Source organism: Myotis lucifugus, unplaced genomic scaffold (genome assembly GCF_000147115.1).
Source record: "Myotis lucifugus unplaced genomic scaffold, Myoluc2.0 scaffold_1458, whole genome shotgun sequence".
In the NCBI taxonomy this organism is placed as follows: domain Eukaryota; kingdom Metazoa; phylum Chordata; class Mammalia; order Chiroptera; family Vespertilionidae; genus Myotis; species Myotis lucifugus.
The window spans coordinates 279-11,188 of NW_005872506.1; the positions used below are offsets into that span (position 1 = coordinate 279).

At 58.6% G+C, this 10,910-nt stretch overlaps 1 protein-coding gene and 1 non-coding gene across 2 annotated transcripts in view; one reads left to right on the forward strand and one right to left on the reverse strand.

The window, feature by feature from the left end:
• Nucleotides 1-890: 890 nt before the first annotated feature.
• On the reverse strand, nucleotides 891-4,498 carry LOC102425237. The gene is made up of 3 exons (XR_002827508.1): nucleotides 4,407-4,498; nucleotides 2,212-2,398; nucleotides 891-1,000 (listed from the first exon to the last, which is right to left on the reverse strand). It is a non-coding gene; the product is annotated as an uncharacterized LOC102425237 (transcript).
• Nucleotides 4,499-6,308: 1,810 nt separating this feature from the next.
• LOC102425542 (ellis-van Creveld syndrome protein) overlaps nucleotides 6,309-10,910 on the forward strand; it is a 47,917-nt gene continuing 43,315 nt past the window's right edge. The window contains exons 1-2 of the mRNA XM_006107825.3: nucleotides 6,309-6,339; nucleotides 9,450-9,625. Of these exons, the coding sequence (XP_006107887.2) occupies nucleotides 6,309-6,339; nucleotides 9,450-9,625 (207 nt within the window). The remainder of the gene's footprint in view (nucleotides 6,340-9,449; nucleotides 9,626-10,910) is intronic.

Below are 10,910 nucleotides of genomic sequence, written 5' to 3' on the forward strand. Positions count from 1 at the left end.
TCCCAAGCCCATGAATATCCTTTCTCCAGGGGCTGACGCCAGAACTAAATGGCCAAAGCAACTAGCACGTGAGCTGCTTGAGGACAAGGATGGAACCTCCCCCTCCCGGGCCCCCAGGGTGTGCACAGCGCCTGGCACACGCCACACAACCAGGGCATTCACCGCCCACGGGGATTAACAGAGAGGTGAATGCATGGGCTGAATCGTGCCCCGCCCCCCAAATCCCCAGGGTGAAGCCAGCCCTCCCCCAGTGCGACAGGATGTGACTGTGATTAGATATGGGGTCCTCTCAGGGGTCATTACGGTCATATGAGGCCATCAGGGTGGGCTCTGTCCAGTGGGACTGGCGGCCTTATGGGGAGGGGAGGACACAGAGGGACGGCCCAGTGAAGACCGAGGGGACAGGCCTCAGAGGGAACCGCCCTGCGGACACCCTGACCTCGGACTCCAGCCTCCGGGTGTGAGGGCGTAAGTTGCTGTTTTAAGCCATCTCATCCGCGGCACTTGGTCATGCAGCTCCCGCAAACCAACCAGGGTGAAGGCCACTGGCTGGATGCTGGTTCTGCGCACGGCACGGCAGGAGCATCAACATCTAGTATTAGACATCCTCCTAAGTCTGCCGCGGCCCACGGCGTTCAGTGATCACTCAGGGTCACAGCGAGGGGCGAGGGGCGAGGGGCCCCGGCTCACGGCAAAGTGTGTGAGATGCCTGGGCCTGTGCACTTATCTGGAATTTGATGTCACTGAAGGAGGGAGGGAGGGAGGGAGAGAGGGAGAGAGGGAGAGTCAGGGGAGGGAGGAACAGATCGTGTGCTCTATGTGTGGATGTTGCTAAAACCACCTCCCGGGCAGTGAGCAGGCAGACAGCAGAGCGACGCAGCCATACGCACCGCGGAGGCGCTCTGGAAGGTGAGCAGGGCCGGCAGCACCAGGACCTCTCCACGCCCAAGGTCCCCGGCCTCCAGCGAGGCTGTGTAGCTGACTGAGAAGGAGTCTCCGACTGCTCAGAGAGAAGGCACAGGGGGGTCACGACAGGGCCTCTGCCACGCAGCCACGCCCACCTCACCCCAGACACCGACGTCCCGCCACCCCCCAGACACCCACGTCTTCAAGAGGAGGTGGCCACCGAGGCCCACATGGGCAGCAGGGGAGCCTTTGAGACTCCCCCACCTGTGAGCGGGGACAGCATGCCCACCCTTGGCGCCCTGGCTTTTCCCTTGGGAAGGGCTGTGGGCAGGTGCCAGGGGCAGGAGCCCCTCTCTGCTCCTGTGATGTCATACCTGCCCCTCCCCGCCAGCACTGCCTCAGACGGGGTCTGTCTCCCGATGCAGGATGTGTTCAGCTCACTCTTGTAGGAAATCTAGAACCTTCCTGTTTGCTTCGGAATCCAGGCGGGATGTGTTCATCCCAGCATCCCATCCACGCTAAGGGAAGGCATCTGCAGGTCTGTGGGCCCTGGTGACAGGGTACCCACTGCCGTGTGGACACGCCAGGCAGTGGGGTCTGCGCACAGCAAGTGGCGCCAAGCCAGGGCCTGCAGGTCTTACCTACGCATGGCCTCCAACTTCGCCTCCCTGTGTGACAGGCTATACCAGCCTAGCATGGGCTCCATCTCTCTGTACTCACACCTCTCTCCGGCATATCCCGGAACGGGCTCCGCTTACTGAGTGATGGCAATTTTGGTCATGTGGGTGATGGATGCACTGGGGTTCACTATAACTCCATCTTTGTTCATGTTTGAAATGAGAATGAAATATAGCCCTGGCCGGTTTGGCTCAGTGAATAGAGCATCGGCCTGCGGACTGAAGGGTCCCAGGTTCGATTCCGGCCAAGGGCACATGCCTGGGTTGCGGGCTCGATCCCCAGTGGGGGGCGTGCAGAAGGCAGCAGATCAATAATTCTCATCATTGATGTTTCTATCTCTCTATCCCTCTCCCTTCCTCTCTAAAATCAATAAGAATATATTTTTAAAAAGAATGGAATATATGTAATACGTTAAAGACTCTTTCTCCAAATCCTCTCTCTCTGTAAGTGAAGTAACAAATCCAGCCTGTCAGATGCAGATACTGGAAGGCGGTCCCCTCCTCTGACAGCCCATCCGCCGGGAGGACTAACTGGGAGAACACGTGCCATGTCTAAGCGCACGCGTGTGGGCGACCCCGTGCTCCGCGAGCCTGCCGTTCCCTCCCTGCCCGGCCCCGCTGCCACCACCTTGCAGAAACCGCCGCCTGAAGGCCTGCAGCCCTGCCGACGTCTTGTTTCCCGCCGACTCCCTGACGGCGAGGCCGGTGATGTTGTCGAGCAAAAGCAGATCCGACAGGTCGGCGGCCCCCGGCGCCGCGGTGTTGTTCACCAGCAGACGCACCTGGGCCGTCTGCGCCACGCTCGGCCCCGACACCTGCGGCGGGATGGAGGGAGGGCAGATTCAGGGACAAGGCCCTCTCCCTAAAATGGTGCTCCGGCTCCACTGGGGCGCGTTAGGTCAGGCAGAGGTCCGTGTACCATGCACGTGTGTATACATGTGTGGAGGGGCACACACATGTGTGCACCCTCTCATACTTGCATGCACATGGCACAAAACGCCCCTAGGACAGGGCATGAGGGTCTCACATTCCCCAGGCTGATCTCAGAGGCCCAGGAGAGTCCTGGCACAGCCAAGCTGTGGCCTGGCGACAGTTTGCAGTAACTGGGACCCTGGGATGCGGTGAAATCGTTCCTACAGAGAAACACAGAGAAAGCATCCTGGCACAGAACCAAAATCAGGCTGGGGAGAGCGAGACTGGGTGCCGCCGAGAGAAGCAAACAGTGGGCTGTCTCACTCCCTGATTTTGAAGAGTTGGCCCCAGAGCCCGTCCGGGCCTCTGCCTGCCATCTGGTCTCCAGCGTCGCCCGAGCTGGGCTCCTGCCTGCAGGCCTGTGCCCCTCCAGCTTCTGCCCAGCCACGTCTGGCTTGGCTGTTGGAAGCAGCCCAGTGCCCAACAGCTGGGCTCCCCACCCGGGCTCTCCAAGCTCACCCTGCTCCCCTCTCTAACTCATCTGCCACCCTCCCTACCCCTCCTTTGCCCGGCATGTCCCCAGGAAAGTGACTCAGGGATACAAGTGCAGAAAGCAGGTCGGAGACTGTGCGCCGTGCACGCCACCTGTGTAGGGGGAAGAGGAAGGTGTGGGTCCAGATACACACAAGTACACACATGCACACTTAAGATTGCATGCACGTGGGGAAAACATTCTAGGACATGGAGGAACTGGAGCACTCATTGTAGGGGGCAGGGCACAGGACACCCGCGGGCCTGGGACAGGATGAGGGCTGTGCACAAGGGTTCGCTCAGAGGGCTTGGGCTGCCCCGCCCTGCACATCCCAAGGGAAGGCTGGCCCTGGACCAGCTCCTGCGGGACTGACCTCCAACGCCCTTGGAACACCACCTGGAAGGGGGTGTTCACACACCTGTGGATACCTGTGGCCTCGGGCCACAACAGGGAGTGTGTGCTCACAGCGGGATTCCTGGTGGGGCCACGGGCCACGCTGTGTCATGATGACCCCTGGGGGGGCTTGGAGACTCAGTAGCTGACCCACCCCAATATAAATCCGGGACACCAGGGCTCAGGTGAGCGTCCCTGGCTGACGTCACGCTTCACTGGAAAATTAAACGCTGTCCATTCAATCACCAGGAGAGGGCAGCGGGCAGCTATCCCTCCGGAACGCTGCCCCACGTGTGTTTTCCTTTGCTGAGCATAACCTCTTTGCTGAGGCCTCCTGTTTGTTTAGTTTTGTTTCATTTTGTTTTGTTTTGTTAATCCTCACTCGAGGGTATTTTCCCACTGATTTTTAGAGAGTGTAAGGAAGGGGGAGAGACAGAGAGAGAAACCTAGGGGTGAGAGAGACACATTAACTGGTGGCCTCCTGCACATGCCCCGATCAGGGCCGGGGACCGAGCCTGCAACTGAGGCACATGCCCCTGAATGGGGAGCGACCCTTCAGTCCGGGAACCAATGCTCTACCCACTGAGCAAACTGGCTAGGATGGTAACGCCTTCTATTGAACCACTGAGCCTGAGGGTGGGCTTGCGGGCCCCACCACAGGATGATGCAAAAGCCGTCTCGTAGGATTGAAGACCTAGAAGATGGTAAATAACTCTTTAAACTGTCAAGCACCACAGCCCTGTGAAAACCTACGGTAAGTGATCCCAGTGGATTTTCACTAACAATAATTTCATCGTCACCAAAAAACTTAGCCCTGGTGAAATAAGATGTAAATCCCTCGTCAGCCAGCTCATCACTCACGTGCCCAGACCTAGGTAGGTGACCCTGCAGTCTCCCCGTTCTTAAACGCGTCACCTCGCTAATCGATGATGTGGGCAAAACCCAATGATCTTCCCTCCGCGCGTGAGCCCCCTCCAAGCACTCACCACCGCACATTTCTGAAAAACCACTCCGTCCTCAGAAGTTCCTTGAGTGTCTCTTGAAATGTCTCCACGCTACAAGGAGATACAGAAATTATTAGGAAACAAAAACCATGTCATGCCGCACGCATTTAGGGAAAGTGCAAGGGGCATTTTTGAGGGGGAAAGAAATGCCTTCTGCTAGTCCAGCAACTGCCTTACGTAACCTCGGAGATTTCTTTTAAAGAGCAGCAAAGGGTTGGAACCTAAACCCAGGAGGAAAGAGGAATGCGGGCTTTTCCTGGTCTGGGTGCATGGGAGCGACACCCGCTGTCACAGGGACGCCACAAACCAGGGCTGGCATTTCAGCCGGAGGCATTAATGACTGCTCACACCTCCTGGGTGTCGGCCCACGGGACACACCAGCCCACACAGGGGTGACGGAGTGAACGCAGGTCGCCGTGCACTGGGCAGCCTCCCGTCAGCTGGTCCATCATCCACATAGAGAAGGCGCCCAGGTCTGGCCCCCTCCAGCCCTGCCATGGCTCCCCTGGAAAATCCCAACGGAGAGCCCGGGCTCGCCCACCAGACGCCAGCCCTGCCGCCCCTCATCCTCACAATGTGTTCATTCTGCCCTTGCCACGTGCCCCCTGACCCAGGCCTGGCCCCCATAAGGACACACCCTTCACCTACATACTCTGAATCACAGACCGGACAGGGCAGCTATCAGTGAGGTCAGTAACTATAATAATGGCTATTATTTCCCTGGTGCTGGGTGTATGCCCATCACTCTATATATCCAAATTCTTTTTAAAATACTAGTGGCCCAGCGCGTGAAATTGCGCACAGTAGGCTGCCCGCCGCTTCCGCAGGAGCTGGTGGGAGCCATAACGTGCCCACCAGAGGGAGGCAAGGAACGAGCCACCACCGCCCGCAGGAGCCAGGGGGTGGGGGGTGGGTGGAGGGACCGAGAGGTGTTCCATGTGATGAAGCCAGTCATGCACACAGCCCCACCCACCTGAGCACGCCTGCTGCACACGCAGCCTCCTGCTGACCGGTCGTTATACGTGAGGGCATGGCGACCATTTGCATATCAGCCTTTTATTATATAGGATATTTTTATTGATTTCAGAGAGGAAGGGTGAGGGAGAAAGACAGACAGAAACATCAATGATAAGCGAGAATCATGAATTGGCTGCCTCTTGCACGCCCCACACTGGGGATCGAGCCTGCAACCCGGGCATGTGCCCTGACCGGGAATCGAACCGTGACCTCCTGGTTCATAGGTCAATGCTCAACCACTGAGTCATGCTGGCCGAGCCATACCCAAATTCTATTTCTCCCATTTGAGAGATGAGGAAACTGGCTCATGGAGGCTAGCTCACCTGCCCAACGTTGCACAGGCAGGAAGCTTGGACTCTATCCCAACCTGTGTGAGTCCACACCCTATGATCCTTCCACAATGCACACCCCTCTCCAGAGTGCCGCCCTCCCGCTGCACAGGGGCACAAAGACGCACAGAGGAGAAGCGATGCTCCTGAGGACGCCTGCACGCGCAGCAGCATCAGCCGCCAGGCCTCTGCCCCGTGCTACGCTCCCGGCTCTGTGACATGCCAGCACCCCAGCCAGTCTCTGAGCCCTCACGCAGGGTCCTGGCTGGCGAGTCCTCTGATGCTCACACAGCATCCTGCAACCAGCTAAGAAACACAGCTTGGCCTGGCCAACGTGGCTCAGTGGTTGAGCGTCAACCTATGAACCAGGAGGTCACTGTTCTATTCCCAGTCAGGGTACATGGCTGCTTTGTGGGCTTGATCCCCAGTAGGGGGCATGTAGGAGGCAGCCGATCAATGATTCTTTCTCATCATTGATATCTCTATCTTCCTCTCCCTTCTCTGAAATCAACAAAAATCTATATGTATAAAAGGCTAAATGAGCAGCCGACCAACTAACCGGCCAGTAGGTATGACACGCACTGACTACCAGAGGGTAGACGCTCAACGCAGGAACTGCCGAGCAACAACAACTTTGCAGAGTGCCCGCTTACACTCGGGGACCCCTCAGGGGATGTTGGACTGCCGGTTTCTGCCCGATCCCCATAGGCCGGGCCAAGGGACCCCACTCACTCCGCAGATGCGCTTCGAGCCCCGGTGCTGCTCCAGGTGTGGCCGGCCAGGGAGGGACCGCGGGAGGTTGGCTCCAGGGCCGAGGCAGCTGCTGGGGCTACTGCCTTGGCCTGAGGCAGCCGGGGCTGTGAAGACCTACTCTTGCACAAATTTCGTGCATCAGGCCTCTAGTCTATAATAATAAAAGGGTAACATGCTAATTAGGCTGGATGTCATTCCAGATGAAGCTGGGGCTGAGGGAAGCCTGGGTCCCAGGTCCCGGAGGGAAGCCGGTGCTGGCAGCCGGGGAAAGGAAGGCCTACTCTTGCACAAATTTTCGTGCATCGGGCCTCTAGTCTACACTAATAAAAGAGAAACATGGTAATTAGCGTACGACCGCTACCCTTTTCATTGGCTAATCAGTGAGTATATGCAAATTAACTGTCAGCCAAGATGGCGGCCGGCAGCCAGGCACTGAAGCGAGCATGAGGTTTGCTTGCTGCGGACTCCAACGTTCCCCGCCTCACTTGCCGGCCTCTCAGCTGCAACTCTAAGCAACTATGCACTATGTTGCAAATAAGAAGCTAAACAAAACCCCAGAAATCAGTCAGACTGAAAGCCAGGCGGACCGAAACTTTGTATCGATGTTTTCAGCAGCGAGGCCTCAGAGCTAAAGCTGGCCCAGAATAAAAAAAAAAAAAGAAAACAAGGAGCGGTTGGGAGCTTCAGCCACTCGCCACCCGGAAAACAGCCCTCAGCCCCTCACCCAGACTGGCCAGGCACCCCAGTGGGGACCCCCACCCTGATCCAGGACACCCTTCAGGGCAAACCAGCCGGCCCCCACCCGTGCACCAGGCCTCTATTCTATATAGTAAAAGGGTAATATGCCTCCCGGCACCGGGATCAGCGTGACAGGGGGCAGCGCCCAAACCCCCTGATCAGCCCTGCTCTGTGTGTGACAGGGGAAGGCACCCCAACACCCTGATCAGCCCTGCTCTGTGCCTGATAGGGGGGAGCTCCCCAATCCCCTGATTGCCCTGCGGCTCTGTGTTTGACAGGGTGCAGCACACCAACCCCCTGATCGGCCCTGCTCTGTGTGTGACAGGGTGAGGCGCCCCAACCCGCCCCCCCCCCACGGGCCCTGCTCTGTGTGTGACAGGGTAGAGCCATAACCTCTCCATCGGCCCTGCCCCGAGTGTGACAGTGGTGGCGCCCCAACCCCCTGATCCGCCCTGCTCTGTGGGTGATAGAGGGTGGCACCCCAACCCCCCTCCACGGGCCTTGCTCTGTGTGTGACAGGGTAGAGCCATAACCTCCCCATTGGCCCTGCCCTGAGTTTGACAGGGTGCAGCGCCCCAACCCCCTGATCCGCCCTGCTCTGTGCGTGACAGGGGGTGGCGCCGCAACCTCCCCATCGACCCTGCCTTGAGTGTGACAGGGGGCGGTGCCCCAACCCCCCAATCTGCCCTACCTTGAGCGTGACTGAGGGTGGCATCGCAACCTCCCGATCCGCCATGCTCTGTGCATGACGGGGCGGCGCCCCAACTCCCCAATCGGCCCTGCTCTGAGCCTGACCAGGGGCTGCACTTAGGGATTGGGCCTGCCCTCTGCCACCCGGGAGCAGGCCTAAGCCAGCAGGTCGTTATCTCCCGAGGGGTCCCAGACTGCGAGAGGGCACAGGCCGGGCTGGGGGACCCCCCGCCCCCCGAGTGCACAAATTTTTGTGCACCGGGCCTCTAGTATATTTATAAAAGAAAAAGAAACACAGCTTGTAGAGCAAATACGTGCAGGAGGGGCAGCTGAGCACAGAGGTGCTGATGCAGGAGGGCGGCAGACACGGAGGCGCTGCTGTGAGAGGCTTCCACAAGTTAGCTGAGGACTCCCCAGCCTTCCATTTGCTCAGGCCCAGGTCTTCACTTAGTACATCCTTGACTCTTCTCTGTCAACCCACACCCACTCCCAGCAAATCCCACTGCCTCTACTCTACCTTCAAAACATTCCCACAACTCAGCACCGCTCACCGCCCTGTCCAGCTCGTCTCCATCGCCCGCCTGGTCTCCACCTGCCTCCTCTCTTGGTCTCCTGGCTCCCTCCACTGCCCTGTGCTCTATTCTTACCCCTGCCATAGGGATGCTTTAATACAGGGGTCCTCAAACTACGGCCCGCGGGCCACATGCAAATACAAATATTGTATTTGTTCCCGTTTTGTTTTTTTACTTCAAAATAAGATATGTGCAGTGTGCATAGGAATTTGTTCATAGTTTTTTCTGAACTATAGTCCGGCCCTCCAACGGTCTGAGGGACAGTGAACTGGCCCCCTGTTTAAAAAGTTTGAGGACCCCTGCTTTAATAGGACGGCTCAGAGCACGTCACGTGCCTGCTCCCATGGCCTCCATCTTACTCAGAGTACCAGCCGGAGGCCCGACCACTGGCTCCTCTCTTCCTGTGGGGCCTTTCCTGGGCCCCTCCTCACCCTCTGGCCTCACCCCTCCCCTCCCCCTGCTCTGCTCCTGCTGCACAGACCTCCTTGCTGGCCCTGGACCACACCAAGCAGACCCAACAATGGCCTTGGTCTCACTATTATCTCAGCCTGGAAAGCTCTTCTCCAACATGACCTTGACCTCATTCATCCCATACAGGGAGGGCTCTGCTCAACGGGCCGCCTCCTCAAAGCGCCTCCCTGGCCACCCTGCCTGGAGGGCACTCGTCGCCCTCTCTCGATCCCCTTCGCCCGCTGTATTTCTCTGTGTCGCCTCAACCACCATCTGTCACACCAGGGCGACAGCATTACCTAGTGTCCTTCTCCTGCCCCGAGAAGGCAGGTCTCCTACAGCAGGGACTGCCCGGTGCCCTTGTCCCGAGCACCCAGAGCACAGCCCGGCCCCAGGGGGCCCTCCGGAAGCACGGGGGACGAATGGCCCTCTCGAAGCCCCTTGTCCACTCCGCCCTTCACCCTCTCTCCTTCCAGCAAACCTGCAGGAGAACTGTCCTTGCGGATGGGAACATTCTACGGTCCGGGCTTCCAATACATCAGCCACCAGCACAGGGGCCACCGAGCACTTTGACATGTTTACGTTTGAACAGCCACACGTGGCTCTGGCTACTGAACTGGACAGAGCAGGTGGCGACCGTGTGGGAAACGGGGTAAGTGCCTATTGGCTCACCCTCTGCCGGAGGAGAGAGAGGGAGGATAGGTTAACAGGGAGCGTTTATGTTCAGATTTTCAAAGCACTTTCTTGCAGAGCCGAGCAACAAACTTCTATCAGAACGTCCGGCACTGGCTTCCCGAGGGAGGAGCCGGTGCAGAACAGCAAGGAGGGTGGAGGGGGCGATGCCTCTGGACTGGGGGCCAGGGCCCGAGCACAGGGCTCCCTGCAAGGCCAGGCCACTTACTTGCCTCCTCAGTGGCAGGAACAGGCAAATGTTCCCACAACTCAGCACCGCTCACCGCCCTGTCCAGCTCGTCTCCATTGCCCGCCTGGTCTCCACCTGCCTCCTCTCTTGGTCTCCTGGCCCCCTCCGCTGCCCTGTGCTCTATTCTCACCCCACCATAGGGATGCTTTAATAGGACGGCTCAGAGCACGTCACGTGCCTGCTCCCATGGCCTCCATCCTACTCAGAGTACCAGCCGGAGGCCCGACCACTGGCTCTACAAGCGGCCAAAACTGCCCCCTGCGCCCTCCCTTTCTGCTCAGGGGACCCTGTGGAATGTCTGGCAGGGTACTTTCTAAAAGCTCAGTAATTGACGCCACGGTATCACTTTTGTCTTCTCTAGGAAAAACCTGAGAACCAATAATAGAAAGTGAAGGAGACCTCATTAAGAGACCTGCTATCTGTAGCCCCCACCGCAGGTGCCCTGGGGCAGCAGGTAGAGACCCTTCCTGGACCAGGGGGCTGGGTGAAGGATGGCCGGAGGACCCCAGGGTAGGGATAGCCCCTGAGCCCACATTCCTGGGAACAGAGGCCGGGGTTTGCCATGGGCCTCGGGGTGTACACAGGAGAGGGAAGTGGTCAGAGGTATATACCTGGACAGACCACCTAGAGATCTGGGGGAGACGGGTGGGAGAGAGCACAAATCAGGGGGCTGGGGGAGACCCAGAGAAAACAGTCCCGGAAGGCCAGAGGGGAAGGAGTGGGGACTGAACCAGGGCAGGTGGCCCTGGGGGAGGGGCAGACATCTGGGCTGATCAGGAGAAAAAGGCAGCAGGACTGGTGACCATTTGGGGGAGAAGAGGTGCAATCTAGGGTGACAGCCAGGGCTTCGTGCCTTCCCAGTTTGGGGACCGCAGAGGGAGGAGCAGGGTGGAGAGGGAAGTGGCTAATCCATCCGCCAGGAGAGTGCGGTCAGGCGCAACTCCAGCCGGTGATCCCCAAACTGTTCTCCTGGCAACCGGCGCTCTTGGTGGAGCGCTCCCTCCCTAAGACGCTC